General features: G+C 35.0%; 1 protein-coding gene across 5 annotated transcripts in view; it reads left to right on the top strand.

Annotated features, from left to right (window-relative positions):
- Positions 1–22222, top strand: part of SGCG (sarcoglycan gamma) — a 107725-nt gene that overhangs the window by 67690 nt on the left and 17813 nt on the right. For all 5 annotated transcript variants that reach the window (XM_058829204.1, XM_058829202.1, XM_058829206.1 and 2 more), the window contains 3 exons: positions 1953–2040; positions 11504–11623; positions 16950–17022. In XM_058829204.1, the coding sequence (XP_058685187.1) occupies positions 1953–2040; positions 11504–11623; positions 16950–17022 (281 nt within the window). The remainder of the gene's footprint in view (positions 1–1952; positions 2041–11503; positions 11624–16949; positions 17023–22222) is intronic.

The following is a 22222-nucleotide window of genomic DNA, read 5'->3' as shown; positions in this document are numbered from 1 at the left end:
ATGAGACTTTTCTCAACCTAGGAAAAAAGTTACTGTTTATGTTGCTATAGCAAGAGAAAACATACAGAAATTTATCAGAATGAGGCTGTTAACATGCTTGATTACTAAAATTTAAGCAATGCCAACATATTTTACTTATATTGAGCCTTTCTTTTTCTCTCTTTCTGCAACAAGTATTTCCAGTTTCAGGAACAGCTCTTAATTAAGACAGTGAAATTCCATTACTATAACTATATTACCTTTTAGCTTCTTATGCTGTATTCTTTTCTGCCTCACAGGCAGTGAGAAAACTATTTATGTGCTTTGGTGAATTTCCCTTGAGGTTGTTTATCCAGTAAGACATGTAACTTCTTAAGACCAGCACAGCTAATGTTTAAGAACTCCCTCTAGTCCCAGAGATCATTATGAAGTGTTAAGCTACCATTTGTGCTCTCTTAATATTCCTTTCAGCTCTTAATACATTTAGTACAAATGTAGGAAAAAGAGGTGTGGCAGCATCTAATATAAGCTCAGCTGTCCAATGACCCATCATGATCATTAGTAGCATGCATTAAATAGAGCCTTCAGGCTACTGCTTCTCTCTGCCTACTGACAATTTATCAGAGGTTTTTTGTTTGTATCCTTGCTTTTTAAAATATTAGAACTCTCTAAAGGCTTAATTGCCTGCAGCTTGTTCTCCTGAATTGCCATTTATGTGTTTATTCTCATAACATTACTTATTTGTTAAGCTTTCTTTTTCTAAGTTTGTCTTGGAGAACCTGGCCCCTCTCAGCTTTCAAAGCATCTTTTTCCCTTCCCTTAATAGTTTTCTCCTTGCAGTCTCCTAACAGATTTTGTCACCTAATGAGGTCTCCAAAGCGTTAAGAAAATATGTAGCAGAAAATCTACTTGCTGTGCATTGTCTCTGGAGCTTACTACAAGTTTATGCCTTCATTATGAGTCCAACACAGAGCTGTGGGCAAGACCATTGCACCTTTGCTAAAGCGTCTTCACGGAAAGATAAAAGACAAGCATTTTAAAATATGTTACTAGATTTTAATTAGTCAACACCACATATGTGGCAGCAGCAGGTCTAGAGTACAGTTTATTCACACTTCCATTTGGTATCACAAACTACTAAATTATTTTTCAAATCAACCAGTGGCAATCAAATAAACGTAACAAAGATGCCCAGATTTTTGGGGCATTTAGCAGATTTACTTAACTGTACTATATTTACCCAATCCCCAATCTTTTTTGACCTTCCTTTTCCACTTCATACTAACTTACTACCATTGATGTTCATTCTAACACATGGCTTACTTTTTTCCTATGACTTAATTATTTATGTTAATTCTGTGAGCTTTTGTATTTTCCTGATATAATTTATAAAGTGAGATTCATTTATTTTTCTCACTTAATGACTTCTTTTGATAGAGCCTTTCTACCTACTTGTAATATACCATTTGTTTTCTTTTAAAAAAATGTGTAAGTTTGAGTCCAAATTGCGTGTTGCTTTTTAATCAGCTTCGTGGTTCTGTTACTAAATAAGTATTTGTAGTAAAATCCTTCACGTAAAAAGTGTTTAAAACTCTCAGGTTGTCTCATACCCTAAGCATTAAATTGAGATGAGAACATGCCTTGGGGTTATTTTCAGGGCTTAGCCCTTCAAGGTCCTGCATAGTCTCTGGTGAGTCCAGAAAAATAACTTGAAGCCATAGCTATGAAAGAGGCTGATCTTTTAACAATATTCCAGTAGCTAGAAACTCATTTAATTTTCTTACTTTAAATCTGATACAGTTGTAATAATCAGAAATATTGCCCACATTCTTTGGTGATATTTGTGGATAGTTTTGTAGCTGCAAAGACCTTTCAATGACTGAGTTGATACCTACACTAGACTAAATTTTGAAAATTATTCACAATTCTGATTGTTCTGTCCAACATACTTTTTTTCTTTCTCCATACTTCAGGACTCATCACTGCTTCTCCAGTCTACTCACAATGTGACTGTGAATGCTCGCAATTCAAATGGAGAAGTCACAGGCAGGCTAAATGTGGGTAAGTCTGAGTGATTATTTCTTGTCCACTGCTTTGGAAACATTATAGCGAATATTTGTATAGAGATTTGAGAATATGAAGCACTAAACACATTATTATTTATTACTTTTATGGTTATATTTGAATAGTCCACCTGCCACTCAGTAAAAAGCAGCAGTATATTTTCAATTTCTCATTTAAGCATTAATTCTTTAAATATTTGAAGCACTTCTTTATTGCAGAGTTATGCAAGAAAGGTCTCTGCAAAAGTTACCCTTTTTCCTTGTGGAAAAATCTATTGGTAGTTGCAAATCAATTTCTGAGAAAATGCAATAAGAAAACATGTCTAGAGTCTCTCTATTTCCTAGTATTCCAGAAACTAATACATTTAATCCAACATCCTAAAAAAAAATTTATAAATTTTAAGTTTTTTTCAAGTTCAAAACTCAGACATTTACATTCTTTGCCATCTATGGTAGCAGTAAAACACATTGGTTTACTCAGTGAAATCAATAGATTTAGACAGATGTAAATGAGAGATCTTGGTAGCAAAAATAAGCAGACCTGACTCTTTAAATCATATTTTTAAGGCAAGAATGGCAACAATTTGTGTGAACGATGACAAAATTTTCTTAGCTTTGTTGCTATTTTTCAATCTTTATTTGACATTGGAAAAAAATGTAACAATATGTTAACTTATTTCTTACAAGGTCCTCAGGCAGCAAAGCATAAATTCCTGCTTATTTAACTGTAGCCTAACCTGATATGTTTAAGTAGTTTACTAAATTGGGACCCAGCAGAGCATTGATGAGTAACTTTTCCATGCTGTTGAGGATATGTAACTTCTGTGGCAACTCCTGTTTGAAGAATTACCATTTCAATTCATAAAATGTTTTGCAAGCTTCACTGTTTTCAAACAGTTCTAAAACAAAAGGAAAAAAAATTAAAATATATGAAGGAGCTTGTTATTCTCCTTAAATATGTATAATTATGCAATTAATTACAATTCAGCCTTTAAATGTTTTAAAGTTCCCTTTTTTTAATTCAGTCAACCATAAAGTTCTGAATGACTTGTCTTAAGAAAATACCCCTAAATCGTTACCAAAAGGAGTGTGATAAATAGGTGTGTGACATATTTACTTTATATGCACAAGCATTTGCTGAAGAGTTAATATCTTCCACAATTGCCAACATGATGGAACTATGCCTTAAAATTCTACTCATCTTATAAATAGGACTAGTTGCAATTGTGAAGGTGTTGTATAGATAAGCTTGGAATTGTTCCAGAGATGACAACATAATATAGCATCTCTCACAAGATTATAACAAAAATACCTTTTAACTCATGGAAATTGTGATTCGATTGTGATGTTAAAAGAATTTAATAAGTTACTAAGAATGATTTAAATACCCAGTCTTCAACAGAAGTAATTCACAAGAGAGGTGTGAAACAAATCTTTACTTGAGTTCCTGTGAAATTCCCCCTATGAAGATAACAGGCACATATTATACATTCCCTCATGAATCGCAGATATACTAAAAAGACAGAAAATGTGAACAACTTCCAACATGATCACTCTCGCTTTAGAGCTTCTACATGCACCTCAGTTCATCTGCATGAAACATCTCTTGGAGGAGTTGTCTGGACATTGTTTTTTAAAACAAAATGCTGTAGATGTTGAGTTTTGAACTATGACCCATAATTATACTGCTTTCAGAAGCCTCACTAAATGCAAATACTTTAAAAACTGCTTGCCAGGAAAATAATACTTTCAAAATAATAGGGATCATAATTTAAAAATGAACAAACAAACCAATTATGTTATTTACTGTTTTTTGACTTCAGTGGCCCCCTGGATGACAAAAATACCCATTCTCTTTTAATTACTTTTTACAAATAAGCATACAAGAACAAAACAACAAGGCATAAAGGAAAATAAGAGCTTTATTTAAAGGAAGTGATTGCTTTATTTATATTTCTAGGAAAAATGGGACTTAGAAGGATTTTGGCCAACAACATCCAGACAGGAAGGAATCTAAGCAAGGCATAGTTCTGGGAATGTACAGGCTTGATAGTCATAGGTAATTAAGAAAGTTGTGGAGAGAGTTGCTTATAGGCAAGGCAACAATGTGTACAGAACAGATGGTAAATATTTTCATTAGAATAGCTCCTCTTCGTAAAATCCTGAATAAGATTCAGGCGTCATTGTTATGGCTTGCTTATCAACTTTCAAACTGAAACATCTAGAACTTTCTTTGGTAATCCAAGAAAGCTGCTAATTAAGATCTCCAAGATTCCTTTTATTAACTACTTAAAAGCCTTATTCAATCCTAGAAAAAAAAAAGAGCAATGCAGCATTTTTGATTTATATCCTGAACAACAATGAATCAACTTAGTGCAAAAAACTTGTCAAACTTTTTCAATAATGAGTACTGATAAATATGTTACGTATAAAAGAAACATACAGACTGTATAGTCAGTTATCAAATCATTAAGAGCAACATTGTTATCAAACAGTTTAAATTATGTTTTACCTAAATAAATATAATTCTATGACAGCTTATCAGCAGATGAAAATAATACAGTCAGCTTTTGCAGTTGTGTTCCAGTCATGGATAAGAAGTCAGTGAAAAGCAGCATGTTTCCAACTGGCACTGCTGAAAAATAAGACCAGATTTTTGAGATATCTGTCTTTCAAGGATCATGTAAGGAGGTTTCAACCTCCAGAAGACCCTAAATTCTCTTTGTAATATGTCTTTTTCAGGAGAAAATTAAAAAAAAAAATTAAAAACTTGAAAAGAAAAGAAAAACGAAGGTTTCCAAAGTTACGTAAGTTCTGTGAGAACAGATTCCAGTAGAATGGTTTGCTGATCCTCATCCTAGTTTAATTTTTTTACACCAAGGAATAGTAACATCAGGAGCTTCAGATCAGGGGTTCAGTTTAAAGTCTTTAGAGCTTGTTGGAATTTATTTAGATAGTTGGATTATGAAGCTGTTCTGCATTGTTAAGCATGAAATCAGCTTCACTCAGAAAGCATGGGAATATGGTGAAAGTCAAAATGGCTTATGCAGTATGAAAACAGAATTACAGTCAAAATTCTGCTTAGAGACTATTTTCATGTCTATAACATTAATCTGAACTGCTGTTACAATAAGTGTATTTGTGCTATCTTTTTTTTTCCATCTGGAACAACACTCCAAGGGAACAGATCAGTGTCAGTACCTCATACATTGCTTTAGACCTAATAATCGCCATTTAGAAAACTACTGCTTTCCATAGTCAAATCATGTACGGTTTTCTTATCAGCATTTTAATATTTCATTTTCAAGTGATGGTATTTTTTCATAATAGGCATTGGAAGAAGAAAACAGACCTAAGGAAGCATGAGGACTCTAAGAAGTGTGATCTTGTTTTCATAGGGAAAACCCTGAAGCCAGTTTCATAAACTTAATGACATTGTAAAATCATTTAGCTTTTCCTTCTTTATTTTTCCCAGAAGCCTTTCATTAAAAACCCCATTTTTGTCCAAATAAATTCTTTCTTATCTTTAAGATAAAAGGCAGAATGTATTTCTTGAAAGTCTTTGTCTGCAAGAAGATGATTATTTGCATAACTTTAATTGCTGTCCAGCTAGGTTATAATAAAGGAAGATACACCATAGGAGAAATTAGTAGAAAGATAAATCTGAAAATTCATTGAAGAATTTTTGAGGTGATTAAGTCTTGCTATGATCAAGGATTTACAATATTTATTCCAAGGGGTTTAAAGTAGGAATGTTTACTTCCTGAAGTATAAAAATTCTAGCTATCAGTGAATCTGATCATATCAAGACATACATGCTACTTTATTTCAATGTAAAATTTGGTTAGATAGATAAGATTTAGAGGATGACAAATGGCTGCTAAAACTTTGTGCAGCAGGTCTGCAGAAGACACCCCCAGTCCTGATGGACAGCTTGAACATGTACCTGCAGTGTATCCTTGTGGCAGTGAGCACTAAGAGAACGCTGGGCTGCATCATCCCTCCCCTGGGAGGGGTCTGGAATATGATGGAGCTGTGAGCCAGAGGAGGAGGTGCCCACAGAGAGCTGTTCACATGGCCAGGGAGTGAAGTACATGAAGTATTATAGTCTGAAGAGGTTGTGTTTGTTTAACCTGCAAGAAAAGAAAGCTTAAGGAGAGCTTCTAACTTGCACCTGATACTAGGAGGGCTAGAGACAAAGTAAATCATGGAATCATTAAGGTTAAAAAAGACCTCCAGGGTCAAGTCCAACCTTTGACCAAATACCACCATGCCAACTAAAGCATATTACAAAGTGCCACATCTACTCATTTTTTTTAACACTTTTGAATCCACTTCCCTGGGTAGCCTGTTCCAAGGTTTAACTGCTCTTTTAGTAGAGAAATTTTTCTTAATATCAAACCTGAACTTTCCTTGCTTGAGGCCATTTCCTGCTGTCCAATCACTAGTATGAGTCTAGACTCAGGGTGCACAAGAAGAGGGCAAAAGGCAGTGGTCCTGGGTTGCAGAGAGGCAAAATACAACTAGATAGGAGGGGCAGGGGAGAATTACCACTGTTAGAATGGTTAACCATGGGAACAGATTGCTCAGGGAGGCTGCTAAATCCCCTTCCTCAGAGGTAGTAAAATTTCACCTGGACAAGACCCTGAGCATCTTTATCTAACTTCCAAAAAACCTGACCCTTATGTGATTAGGAAGTAGGACTTAGAGAGGTATCCTCTGGTTTGCATTCTTCTGTGATTCCATCTTGCCCAGTCTTCAGTTGACACACTGAAAAGGCTCACGTTGCTTAGAGACCCCATGTCAGACTTTCTGGTCTGATCCAGAAGTGCTAGATACTCTAGGACATCTGAAATATGCTGAAGTCCGGGAACGAAAGAATGTATAATGGTAGTAGACAGCGATGTTGTGAACTGAATCGTGCCCCATCTGTTCAGCAGTTCCTCTCACACTGTCCTCTGCCCAGATCTAGTATGTATGCTTAGAATCCTGCTGAAACACAGTGCAGGAGCTGACCTTATGGAAGTACACTCATGGCTTTGTTTTTTTAAAGGAAAGAAGAAAAGGGGAAGAAGAATATCCATTATACAGACGATAAAGTAGTTGAAGTACTCGCTTAGGAAGGAGAGACTCAGCTCAGCTACCCTCTCTGCATACAGGATTTCAAATTATCATGCCTCATCTCCTTTAGTATTTTATTTTTCACCTTATCTATTTGAGAACTGTGTTTCAGCTTTTCCTGTTGAAGTTCTTCATCATGCAACAAAATTTGTATTCATTAAGCCTGTGAGGAAAGGTGACCAATTTTTTAAGATCTCTAGACTTGTGTTCAATCACAGATAACAACAAAGTATAAACAGTGGTGACGGTGAGGCACTCTTGCTTTGATCTGAGCGGATATAACTGTTTCATCCATTGAATAAAAGGAGAACTGAGAGAAAAAGAGGAAACAGGAGCAGCAAGTGTTCTATTAATTATTATAGTTGTTGTTCAAAGCTATGAGAGATGTATGATATGGACATAAAATGTGTATGTGCAATATGCTGCATATCTGTAATAATGCCTTTGTTCTAATGAAATACCATACTGTTCCATATGAAAATATAACTAATTTTATGTATCTGAAAGTAAGGACTTTACATTTATTGGAATTGTATTCTATCACTCATGGAATGAGAACTGAATCTGTAGGAGTATAACATTTTTAATACACTTTTAATGAGATCTTATTTTAAGTAAGGTGCTTTAGTTTAATAAAAATTAACTAAAAAAGGAAATTGCATAGGAATACCAAAGAGCACTCAGGATTTTGGTTTATACCCAATACTTCAGTGATTCTAGGTGGTAGGAGAAGAGCAAAGCATACAGAGTAGCTGACAGCTGTAGGTTAATTGGAAATGGCAGATAAGTAAAGAAAGTAAGAAATAAGAGATATGAAATTACTTATTGATAGAAGTAAATCCAATGTTGGAAAGCCTTTTCCTCTGAAAGATCTAAGGACACTAAAATGCTTAAAATTTGGCAGAACTAACTATTTGAAGAGTCTGCCTTCTGGTAACACATTTACTCTCCTCAAATTTCATTGGCATTAAGCATTTGTGGATATTTATTTCATGGCAAGCCCTGTTTTTGACAGATGATCCTTTGCTGTCTGGTACGTCTCTATTTGTGTTAGCGTTCAGGAACACACATAATCATAGATTGATTATATGCAGGTGCTTAATTGAAGCACGCAGGAACTAGGGGTAGCAGCAACCCAAATCTAGCTCCATCGTCTTTGTCCAAAGTGCACGTATTTATACAATTTCAGATGTAGCAGTAATCACTATAACAACCTTATCAATATTGCTTCATAAATATTGCTTCATTAACTTTATCGATATTGCTTCATGAGAGTTAGCTCATCCTTGTACGAACATGTACGAATCTTATCTCTGGGTGGGTATCTTGGAGACCCCAAGTACCAGCTCCCTTTACCGTAAGCATTTCAGCTTGCTAGACCATCCCTAATACCAGGAATTTTTGTGGCCTACTTCTACATAATTTAAAGAAACATTTTCGGAAACATTTAACCCCATAGTAACATTTGTATTGGCCTGGAGTTCAAAGGTTGTGTAGCAGTAGAAGGCAGTTTATTAAAATGCGTTTCAACTGAAATGCAGTCACTAAACAAAAGGGCTCCCTTCCCTGGAAAATCTGTAGGGAAGTAAAGAGTGAGGACAAATGAAAACAAAGACTGTTTAGCAATATGTCAGTTTCTTTTTGGAAAAAAAAAAGTTCATCATTTCAAGCAGCATCCTCAGTGCCAAGAGGTATGTGATGTGAAGATCACTTACAAGGTCTGCTTCAGGGCTGCACTTTAAAGGAGGAAATGCACAGAAATCATGGGTAATAATCAGCCTGAATAGCAAGAATAGCCCATTGACCTGGAAATTCGTGTGACACATCTGACAGCAAGCAGAAAACAAATACTTTCTATAACCTGCATTCAGCTGAGTTGCATTTTTAATTGTAGGATTTTATCAGCAAATGTGATTATATAATATTAGTTGACTTAGATGTAGTTAATATACTAGGGTGGTAAACAAAACACATTCAGGCATTAGGAGATTACACTTTCAGATACTGAGTTTGGCTGCTGTTTGTGAGTTGAAAGTTAATCTCACTGGGATTATGATACAATTAGTGTTATTGCAATATAGCTAGTTTATATGTATTGTGGAATACCATTAAGAGAAATTAATGGCTACTTTTCATTACATAAACTTATTCCCATTTATGTAAAAGCCTATTACTTCTTTTTGAAACCCTGAGATGTCTCATCTCTAGCATGAATAAAACATACGTTTGAATTTTGTTAACCCTAGGATTCCCTCTTAAGATTTAAGATACATCAATTATTATCCATACCATTCTCTGATAGTGAAGATTATCTATAGGAAAATACTTGTCTCACATTAGTGGGGTACTTGTGATAAGAAAACTATAGACCTAAACATTCTTGTTAAAGACTTATTCAAGTGTTCAAGGTCCAGGATCAAACAGTGTAAATGCCAATCCAGCATGGGCAAGGCTGGCATGAGTTGGAATTTCAAAGAGCAACAAGTTAAAGTACCTTTGGAATGTATAAAATGTTCAGTGAGTGCTCTCACAGTGCCTGTAGAGGTTTTCCTTAATTAACCTAGCTTTAGAAATCATGGGGTTGGATGAATGGGAAGGATGTGGGACCAGCCCCTGCAGCACTGGTAAAGTTGATAACATCCATTTTACTCAGGCCTTTGATTTGTTTGAATACACAGGGACCTAGCTACTCTGCATAAGTGGCCAGTTTCATTATTGTTGCTGGGCACAAACAAGAAGAATCAATCACTGAAACATAAAATTACTCAGATTGGAAGGGACCTTAAATAAAACCTGAACCAAGATTCTGTAGGAAGCCATTGACAGGGATCTATCTCTGCCTCACTTACCCAGAACTATTTCTTTTGTTGAGAAAAAAATTTAAAAATACCATTTAAGACCTCTTCACTTGACAAAGATATTTTCTGATCTCACTTTTTGCAACATACCTCTCAGAAATAAAGTCATGGGCTTCAGAATAGCTTTACAGAAGAGCTAAATTGGGGTCCATAAGGCTGTGCTTGGGTGCACGTGTGCAGCAGAGCATAACATAACGCAAAGCTCAGCCTTCTATCCTGACTATTTTCAAGTAGAATCAGTATTGGGCTTTATGCCTTAAAATTGTTGCCCTAGTTTAGGACATTATAGCTTCTCTAACTCTTTCTGTGTTTAGTGGGCAGTTAAAATCAAGGCTATGCATCTGCTGAGTGAAGCAATAAGCAATTTGTATGAATCCTCATGCTGTACTTCTCTCATACCAGCCTCCAACCAGATTTTGTGAAGTACCTGTATGTATTTCTCATTTCATAGCAGTATCAATCATCTGTCACCTAATGCTCCTTTTACATAAGATCTAAAAATAAATAAATAAATAAATAAAAATTCCTCTTTCTTTTGAGAATTACTGCCTAGAATATATTTAACATTTATGGGATCAGACATGGGAAACAGGTTCTTAATGGGAAGGAAGCAATTTGGTGACTCTCAGTCCTGTGGATAGTCTGTGAAATACATTTATTAAAACTTGCTGAAAAGGAGTCTTAACTGCTTTGACTATTCTCTGTAATTTTAATTCTGAACATAGATTTATGATGACAACTCTATGTAATAGATACTCAGGCTCGATGTGGTGTGACTTTTAATTGATCAGGTTGTTAGAAGAGGGAATATTAAGAGTTTGATTTTTATCTACTTACCAAGCCAGCACTGTAGAACTTGAAGTTTTAGTGAATTTAGGATCTGGAAGTATTCACAGATTCTCTTGCTCATATTTTTTTTTCATTTTTGGAGTACCAGAATCAATTGCAAATATTCTTATAGCTTCTTGAAACCCTTAAGAACATGATCAGTAACATTTGTTAGGTATGTGGAGCCAAACTGGCATCTCTTATGAAGATCTGAAGTCCTGCTCTTACATGGGATGTTTGTAATTTTAAGGCATTTGGACCTCCCTAATGAAAAGGGATGATGCTTCAAAGACTTTGATAATCAGTTTCTGTTTTATGTATATATATATAAAAGATAGATTAATTCTGATCAAAGCAGTTTAAACACTAAGAACATGAATGTTTGGATCAATTTGTGTGGGATTTTCTAGATTCCCTGGAAAGCCAAGTATAAAGGAAGGCTCCAGTCATGGTTTTAAACAACAAAGTAGATCATGTTAATAGATTTACCCAGTTTCAGAACTTACAAGGCCACTATCCTTAGAATATCTGAGTGCTTCATGAGCTTAAGTGTACTTCAATGAATCATTAAATTAAATTAAAATTATTAATAATTTATATAGAAAATTGAAGAATTATTATTAAATTATTCCATTATTCTACTGTGTTTTGCAGGTCCTAAAATGGTAGAATTCCACAGTCAGCAATTTCAGATCAACTCAAAGGATGGAAAGCCACTTTTTACAGTGGATGAAAATGAAGTTGTAATTGGCACAGATAAGCTTCGAGTCACAGGTTTGTAATGGTTTAGGAAATGCTCAGATAATACCCATGTGAAAAGCACAATAAGAATGGCATTTTTAAATATGTTATTATGTGTGAATTCAAGTTCTGGTTTTACCTCATTAGGAAACAGAAATATGAAGATAATCTGACCTTTTTAAATAAATAATCAATAAGAATTTTTAACACAAAATAATATATATATAATATGTAAACATTTCTGTATGTATGTTTTATTTTAAAGCCATTAGTAATAGGAACTTTAGTGGTGCATCTTTTTATTAATTATTTAATGTTTCCAGTGCATGCTGTCTGAGGCTGAAAAAATTCTAGATATTCCATTCTGAGTAGTAACAAGTCTGATCTGTGAAAACTTTAGAGAGAGAAATATCTCTCTGATATTTTTATATGGTTTTATCTTTCAAAGTGAAAGCTAATGTACTGCTGTTCTGTGAGTAGCACATATGTCACAGGAAGATATTTGTAGTATATCTTAAATGTCACCTGTCAAGAGAAAAGTTTGTCTTAGGCTGTTTCTTCAAATCACTGAAGTACTCATTTACAAAGTAATACATCAAAATTATCACATGAAAAGCTACTTCCTTTCATGCTACCTGTTAAAGTCAACCTTCATTTTCTAGGTGTAAGGTTGCATTAAAATAGATACATCAAGGTGTGATTTCTCTTTGAGCAGAAGAATTCTTCAAAAGAAATACTGAAATTACTCTGTAATTTCTTTTCAATTGATTTTATAATATTTTTTACTTGTTTGCAACTATCATGCTTGGCCTTTGCTAGTTACAGGTCCTCTGAAATCTTGAGGTCTTCATTTTAATAAATAGATTCATATTATTTCACTGTCAAAACTATAAATACGGCAGTAACTATACAATTAGTGTTTCAAAGCCAAAGTTAAGTTATAATAAATGTGTTAATAAATTTTGTTTATGCCTGAGGGTCTTATCTTAAGGTTTTTTATTTTTTAACCTAATTGAAATTACAACTTTGTTTAACCAGGAAACCCTATCAAATAATTATTGTTTGCCCAGGGGATGCTAAACTTTAATAGAAAAGCGTGTTTAACAAAGATATGAAAAACTGCATAATTGTTAACTGATTTGGAATAGGTCTATCTCTGCTCAAAGTAAGTAAAAATCATTCATATATGAGTTGAAATTGTTATGTTAATATTAATGACTCACTCATCCAATATTAATCTTTACAGTGCATTGATAATTATTTACTTCATCAGGTACTGTACTAAGACACACTGCCTATTTCTTTTTTTTACACTGTAGTAAAATTCAAAAGCAAATACATTAAAGTCAGTGAGGTTATTTCAGTGTAAAATTAATGTAAGTGAGAGGAGATTCATGCCTACTTTGCTTCAAATTAACTTATTAAAATTGTGATTTAAATGATACTATTAGCATGAAGGATAAATTATTGTGATTCAAATGCTACTATTAGCATGAAGGATAAATTAGTAATACTTTGCATACTGAGGTTATTTTTAAAGATTTTTGATGGAGAGCAAGATCAATGTGAAATAAATTTTGAAAAGTTCATACCATAAAAAACAGATGATCCTGGGCTTAAAATACGCAAAGAACATTTTGGAGTCTTTTATGTACAGTGTAGGGAACTATTTGATTTTACTTCTCCTTATTTATGTGAATTATGAAAAGCTCAGTAATGGTTTTTAAGAAAACCTAAAATATAATATAGAAGAGAGCAAATGGAGCATATGATTTACGATATTTCAAGACAAAGGAAAAGGTCTAAGAGTAATACAATCCAATCCAACACCTCGAGAACTGTCATATTCCTACCATTAATATGTTTCAACTCATACTATTTCACTCAGACATTCTCTGGTCCCTGTGTAGAATAGAGTAGTGCAAATCAAAGAAGGACAAATGCCTGGGGAAAGCCCCAACCAGGGACGTGCCTCCGATACCCCGCAGGGTCGCTGGCAGGTGTGGGTGGCCACGTCCCCTGGAGCGCGGAGAGACGCTGGCACCTGCCCCGGGCAGAGCTCTTGCTGTTCTCTGCTTTGGGGAGGGCTCCAGGGCTTGTCATCTCCCTTGGATATAGTGGCTGAGCTCACGTGCTCGAACATGAACATCCAGCTTCGTGTGAAACGCCCTGGGGCGTGTGAGACACCACATGGTATCACTTTATCTCCAAGAGATGCTTCCTGTGATAGTGGCAGCTGGAGCCCAGGCAGGATGCACAAGGGTGTTCCAGATGACAGTAAATCCATACGATTAGGCAAAGAAACACTGCCTCAAGCTCATCTGTGGCAGCTACATCACAGACGTGTTTCACTGGATATCAGACTGAGGCTCGGCTTAACCCTTTGTGACAGTGACTGCACCTCAAGGAGCATGGACTACAGCTGCATCTTCTTTAATATTATTTCAATAAGAACCTACATTTTGCAGCCATTTGTTATGTTGCTGTGGTGGTACTGAACATCTGTGATTTGTTCTGGGAGGGTTTTGTACATTCAGCTGGCATTGGTGACAGCGAAACCACCTTGTAACTGTATTGGCTGGCAAAGAGCCGGCTGATTTATAACATTGTCATGGCAGGCTCTTAGAAACATAGAATTGTAAAGGTTAGAGAAGATCTCTAAGATAACACCCAGCCATTAACCTAACACTGCTATGTTCACCACTAAACCACATCCCCAAGCGCCACATCTACATTTTTTATTTTTTTTTCTTAAAGGAAAGCTGACAGGGTAAAGAAGATCAATATTTTTATGGAGAAGCATATTTATAGCACCCTTTCTCCAGTTTACTACTTGCCCTTCTGCTTGTTTGCCTTTTATAAAAATCCCCTGAAGTATTTGCTGAGTATTGTCTGTGATTTTCTAGTGCTCTGTTCTGTGCAAAGGTTTTCAGTTTGTGTAGCTAATGCTGAAGTGCGATGTGACAGTGTGTGTTTAATTTAAACACTTCTTCTCAGAAGGTAAGTTAAGTAGGAGGCAATTTGAGGGTGTGAGTAAACATTCTGTTAGATTTTGAGAAGGCAAATGGTCCTTGCCTGATAGGGTGCGTGGGGTGTTAATGAGTCTTGCTGACTTCAGTCCTCTCATTGAGAAAATTAATGTCTTTTTTTGCATATTTTATAAATAAATTAAAGTATCTTAATAAACAGCCTATAAAATAGTAAATAGTCATATCACAGTTAAAAAGATAAAGTATGAAATGAAGACAGGAAATCAATTTAGGGGCATTTTCCAAAAAAAGTTGTCCAGAGATTTTTTTTTGTATTAATGGCATACTGTTATAACTTAATGCTGTTTGATGAAGAGGTTTTAGTCACATTAAAGATAAAGTTCTACTTTTGCTTAAAGATGACAGCTCTAGAAAATGGAAATAAGCCTTTTCGTTCCATTTTACACCACCTGCCCACCGCCTAGAACATTAACACTGATGTTTCCTGTTCTCTTTCTTCCATTAGCCCCTATTTCCATGAAACTAATACTATCTCTGTAACCACTTACTTGTCTTTATAGAATCATAGGATTTTAGAATCACTTAGGTTGGAAAAGAACTCTTAAGATCACCAAACTGAACCATTAACCCAGCACTTCTAAGTCACTTAATCATGTCCCCAAGTGCCACATCTGCACTTTTGACATATCAGAACATCCCTGCAAAGTATCTTAGCTGCACCAAATCAGCATTTTCTGATAAACATTTTTAATTCCTTTAGGTGCAGAATAATCTTAATGAAAATGAAATGTTAATGAAGCAGGGTTAAAGCTCTGTCTGAATTAATAAATTTTTAGTTTTCCAGTATTATATTCATGCCAGTTTTTAATTTACAGAAAGATTAGTCTATTCAAATTGATGAGGAGGGTATCAAAAGCTAAATAAAATTTAAATTCAAGCTTAGTAAATCAATGAATCCTCAAATTGCTGAAGTGATTTGATATGGTAATTCTTGTATCTTGTTTACTTCTCTTCCATCCAAGACAAGAGGATTTCATTCTAAGGAATCACGATTTCAGATAAAACTCTTCTCAAAAAGCAGCACATTTCATGCCTTCTCAGGACATTCTCAGAATTTTCCTGCAGTCCTCATGAAGTGAAAGTCTTCCTGTCAGTTGTCTCAGCAACGTATTCATTTTTAATGTTTTTCTTGATTTCACTTCCTTTTCTGTGAGGTTGCCCAAACCAATTTTCAGTTATTTTTTCCCTTTATACCACATTTAAAACAATCTAATACCACATTTATGCTATCTGCACCACACTTTTTAATCATCCGTTGCCATTCTCTGCCTAGACAGAGCCCAGATCCCTAACACAGGGATTTTTAGAGCCCAGAATTCTTTCTAGGGTAATGGCATAAAGAGCAGCCAGACAATCCACCTTGACTGATATCCTAACTATTGAAATATATTGCCTTGCTGCATATTTACCTGGAAAGTTCTCACATATGTAAATCCTCAAGGCCAGAGAAGATCTCTCAACCTAAGAGCTCTCCAGTTTTTGGTGAGTATGTTCACAGAGCCAAGGAACAGAAATTGAGAGTCTACACCCTTGCTGTAGGTGGTGGTGTTCAGCTGCTTTTTTGAGCTGTCTCTGTTGCTGAGGGGCTATTGTCCAAGATCAGCCAATTTCCTGATCCTAGTGGAGCTTAGGTGGAAGGTGGTCACCGGGCTGGTGATACTGAAATAATGCTGATTCTCAGGAGAGCAGAAATGGAGGTCCTTGGAAGATTTTCAGGTCCAACAGGGGGGCTCCTGGTGAGGCTTGGTGCCCACTGTTTCTTCTTCTTTGGAATGAAATTACTTGTACATCAAGACATAAACTATCTGATCCCATAGTTATTTACATTTTGCATGCAGAAACACCATTTCATATTCAGCAAGTCTGCCTATAAATAGGGGAAAATCTTTGATAAAGCTATATGACAGAAGCTGTGATATGCATGGAGCAGTAACACGATTATTTAGGACTGTAGTATTTGCGAAGTTTTCTGGGATTTTAACTGTAATGAAAGTTACATTGTATAAATCTTATTTACTTATTGTCTCAAGTAGTTTAAAATTCCTCTGTCTTCAGACTTCTTGGATTTCATTTTAAGAATTTACAGCTGTACATTTACATTACTTCTATATGGTATTGTTCCCACCAGTACTGCAATGGTAATAAGGTAGCTATATTTCAGTTGTCTTATCATTCTTAACGTGTTCGCTTATCTTGATTTGCAACATCAAAGTGGCCATATTAAAAAAAACCAAACTTCTTTCTATCTTTGTGTTGTATTTGAACTGTTACATTACAGTATTTTTCTTTTGTTTTTATTTTTTTTGCAGGGCCTGAAGGAGCACTTTTTGAACATTCTGTAGAAACACCACTTGTGAAAGCAGAAGCTTTTAAACAGCTTAGGTAAGAATTTATACATAAATCTAATAAGTAAATGTTATTTTCTATAAATATTCACTTTTTTTGAACATGTGATTTTTCAACACAGAATTGCTAACAACTTTTTTTTTATTTATGTCACAAGTTATTATTTCAAAGGAAAATAATATCTATTGTTCTGCAATTTTTTAATATATTATGAATTATTTGTTGCTGATGATGAATATATTTAAAACCCCTGTGAAAAGATTTTCTGTAAACTTCTATTTTTCAGTTTTGAAAAACACTTGGAAATATGACTTTTTTTACAATGTTACTGTGCTGGTGCTAAACCCACCACATGATTTGGTTCATTGGCCAGGAAACTCAAATTGGCGAATCTAAACCACTACACTAACAATATAAGTTGCTTGTCTGCAATAGGTCATCAACCTGTACGTAGTCAAGGTTTTTGAAAACTAGTGTCTGGGGAAGCAGACTAAGAGGAAAAGTTTGGAAATGTATGAAGCTCTAATGTAGGAAAATAATTAAAAATTGTTTGGGGAAACCTCAGAGAACATGGTAAAAAGAGAAGAAGTGAAATCAAGATACTAAATACTAAATACTAAAAAGCAATTTGGGCTGAGAAAATCATTATTAAGTACTTTGTATGTTTCAGAGTTCCTTTATTCTGGGATAGCATTTCTTTGTGCATTATTCTATTTAATTTTGAGTGTCCCAAATTAGTTTATAATATGCTGGTTATTATGAGGTAATAAACTCAAATTAAATTCTCTTCATGAACATGTTATTTTTCATTTTATAAGCAAGTTCAAAGAAAGATTTAAAATTAAAGAGGATCTCTTTGATGATTGTATTTCTGTCCTTTCATACATTGGCAGTTTGCTACTTTCTGTCCTAATTTCTCTTCTTAGTTTTCCTCTTCAATAGGGATAACTACTAGAGAGTAGGGGAAGCTGATGAAAGCTTTGAAAAACATTGCCTGTATCTCGCTGATCAAATTTTCGAATTGAGAATGACAAATGAGAGAGAGACTGTTAAGATAATTATTTCGGTTTTCTCATTTCTATTTAAGATTTACTTTACGTTGTGCTTGTATTTGAAGACAGTATGAGCTCAAGGCATTATTTTTAACATATTGATGTCTACTTTCAAAAATGTTTCTTCTGTTATGGTAGAATTTGGATATGAGAGACTTTGACCAATATTCTGCATTAGAAGTGTACATTGTCTAGTTTTGTAGGGAATGGATTCATTATGTTTTAAATTTGACATTTTCTGTGATTATCTCAACTTCAGTGAAGTAGGAAATCGAATTTCTTAATTGCAAAGTCAAGAAGCTCTCTGCAAATTTTGATTTGATATGTATCTATTATTTTCTGTGGTTGTTAAATTGCTTCAAATACATAATCAATTAATATTTTAATAGTCTTAATACAGTTTTATTCTACATCTGTTATGCACTGTTACATTTTAACTTCTTATTTGCACTTTTGGTTAACAGTTACAATTGTCCTGACTACATACAACTATTGTTAGTATAATTTTTCTACCTCTTTTTAAAATAGGATAACAGTAGGAAGGAAAACAGCTTAATTCAAAGTGTTCCATCTTCCATGGATGAGTTTAACTCACAGCTTGCCTCTTTAGTGATTTTTACCAAATCAGCCATGAACACACATTTTGATCTAGAATGTTGCTATTTGTTAGCAGAGCTCAAATGTAATACATAAAATCCCACTCAGTACTGTCTTTGATTAATTTAAAAAAGTGGGAAGCACAGACTTTTCCAGAATTAACAGAAGTTTGCTAGTAATTATTGTGATGTCAGGGAACTAGGAATATGGCCACTGACGTGCTTATGACTGCATTTGACATGAATCCAGAGCTGCTAAACACCTCTGCTAGAAACTGAGTTAGCTTAGCCCTAAGAAAACTGATTTTCTGGGCATGAGGCTGTGCAATGTATACACCACTCACTTGTACCAGCATAGAATATCTTGGGATGGAATGGACCTTAAAGATCATCAAGTTCCAACCCTTCCTGCCATGGGCACTTCCCACCAGACCAGGTTGCTCAGAGTCCCACCCAGCCTGGCCTTGGACACCTCCACCATCCACAACTTCTCTGGGCATCCTGTTCCAGTGCCCTACTACCCTCAGCTTCTGTTTTAATCATGTCTTGGTCTTATCTTTAGTCTTCATTCCTTCAGCAACTCTGCACTGAATGACAGTGGGCAAAGAGGAAAAAACACCTCAATACTTAAAATGGATGGAGAATTAGTAAACAAATAAGTAAAGAATTTTTTCCCAATTCCTAATCTAAATCTTCCTTGGTCTATCACTAAATGCCCTTGTAAGCATCCCTCTCCTGTCTCCTGTCCTGGTAGGCCTTTACCCATAGCAGTTTAGGATGCCTCAGTCCTTTAATTTATTTTCTTTTTCTGTCATAATCAGTGTCACGTTTGAAAGCAGAGATGGCAATGATTTTATTTTTTCATGAAGGGCTTCTGGGGAGGTTTAAGAAGGAAATGCACTGCTCTGAAGTGAAGATGGTAAATGAAGATTTAGGGAGAGAAGACCTTTTTGTCAAGCTGGAAGAAGGTTACTTTCAAAGGCAATCTTAAATGTCAGCATAAACAAAATTCATTCATTCTGTTGTGAAGGAGCTCCAACAAGTTTACCAAAAAATGGATATTTTGTAATGCTTCATAAATACTCCATTTCATTCCACTCTTAAATACAGCTACCTACCCACTGAAATATGAAAATTTAAAATCCAATTTTAAGTATGACTTTCCTATTTTAGATATGAACATGCTTCCTTTCCAGACTAGACTAGTGAGTAGAGAGTTATAATTAATACAACAATTTGTTTACCTTGAGCCTTATCTCCACACTTTCACCATCTATTAATCTTCTGCAATTTTTCCTTCAGTGGTTGTGCTGTGCCATGTGGATGTGATATGCTGGATGAATGTGTTATAAAGTGCCATGGTCTGCAGCATTAAGTGTGGGGAATAGTGTTTTGAGAAACCCCATCCACTACAAATGGAGTTGCAGGATTCAAGGAGCTGCCTGGAAAGCTCTTAATGCTTGTAACTTTTCAGCTTTTGTCATGTGAACAGGGGCCACATTCCTTCTCTGTCATTCAGATTTAGAGCAGGATTTCAAACAGAGCTGACACAAATGGCCTCTGAATTACACATTCTGCTGGCTTTCTTGTCCAAATGCCGAGTTTCAAGATAGACTGCTTTTCTGGAAACAAAGAGATATGTGTGTTAGAACTGTCTTTTTATAGCTAAGTTATGGAGGCAGAGGGATGCAATTACACTGCGGTCAGTAACTGTCTTTTCATTTGTAATTTGAAGGAAAATTACAGAGTCCTTTTCAGTCTAAAAGATCAAATTTATGACTCAAAGAAAAGGAGATCTGCTTGTGCTTGCTTCCAACTGGTAGGAAGAATTAAAACAACAAAATCTACATTTCAAGATTGTGGCTTTCCTAAGTTTAAAATAATTAAAAATTTTAAAAATAATTAAAAAATAATTAAAAATTGCCTACTTTTTAATTTCTTTAACGAACTTCTTACATTTAAATAAGATATATAGTTTTCATTTACAAAATTCATTAATACTTTAGGACCTGGTGGACACCTAAAAACGTGGCACTTGCATGTAATATGTGTCTGACAGACATCTCAAAGACATGTTTACAGTCAACAGGGAGGTTTGGATGTGTCCAGGAAATATCCTTCCCAGACAAACACTACTGAGGAGGCACCTGGTTGAAAACAGCCAATTGTCAGCACTTGTCACGATCCATCTCTTTATTCCTGCCAAGCTATTTTGTAGCCCTTTCCATGGCTCTTCATGAGGCCTTGGACTTTGGTGTGTATTTGGCACGTTGAGGACTTGCCTCAGTTGTCCCAGGTGTCCTGAGGCCTCCCAAGTATTTATTTAGCTGACATCTACAACTGAATCACAGCAAAGTTTTAATGGAAAACAGGTGTCTTGCTTCCCAGAAAAACCTGAATTTAAACAGAATTAGGAAAGCTCATGTTCAGACATACACCTTGTGACCCAAAATGTAGTTCAAAAATCTGTAACAGCAACTACTGGAAATAGATGATGTCAACAGAGACATTTATAACAGTTCTCTGAAAGCCATCTTTTCGCCAGGTTCCATGTTAAGTACTGGAAGTAGGCTCTTCTGATGTTATCCAGAGTTTCATGCCAGCACACACACCTTTTTATATCCCTTGTTATCAAATAACATTCTCTGTGAAAACTGGTGTCTAAGTTTAGAAATGTTTCCAGTCTGATGCTAACATATTTCTCCGATAACTTACAACAGCTTAGAATATTATTTAGCCTATTTCTGTATTCCTCCTAAATTTTGTATCCTTGAATAACACAGAGTTCATACATAGTTTTGTCATTTTGATACCATTCACTTCTTGTTGTCTACATAGCTTGTGGTTTTCTAAGGGAAAACAGTGGATCAGCAAAACTCTTTAAATCTCAAAACAATGTTTCTGAGCTGAGCATTTGCATTTCCAAACTTACAAAAATGTGCTTATGAATGTGGCATTTTTTCCACTTATCAACTGTATACTTTGAATAATGAATATAATGCTTATGAATTAGTACTGTCTTTGTTCTCATATTTGCCATGTATGGCTGTCTGACAGCCAGCAACTGTGCCTTCTGAGCACAAATCCTGTGGGGAAATCACTTTTAGCACACTCAGCTTGTGGTATTCTGATAGTCCTTTAATTGAGGTTTTACATGCAAGTTCAGAATGATCCACATCACTCCACTACCATGATTTTGGAAAGCACTATAGCAGAAATGATATTATTGTTCCAGAGAGTCAACTCCTGTCAGAGTATGATTATAATTTTATAGAGAGATATATGTTACCAGAATATGGGTATATTTAATGGTTTATGTATATATACTGAAAATATTTCAATATTCCCCAAAGAAACTGATGTAGTCTAAACTAAGGTATAATATTGGTATTAAATAAAAATTTAAATGTATAATTTAAGAAGCACTGTTTTATATTTAAGTGAAATATCTTTCTAACACCTAAAAGCATTAAAATATATATTTACTGGTATGTGACTGACATGTTACAAAATATTGATAATTTGAAGGCCAATTGTATGGTTTCTAGGTATCTGGTTAGGATAAATTAGTAAACTGATGGTAGACTT

This window comes from Poecile atricapillus, chromosome 1, assembly GCF_030490865.1.
Source record: "Poecile atricapillus isolate bPoeAtr1 chromosome 1, bPoeAtr1.hap1, whole genome shotgun sequence".
Classification (NCBI taxonomy): domain Eukaryota; kingdom Metazoa; phylum Chordata; class Aves; order Passeriformes; family Paridae; genus Poecile; species Poecile atricapillus.
The sequence above is the reverse complement of the archived record's forward strand: the minus strand, read 5'-3'. Positions and strand labels throughout refer to the sequence as shown.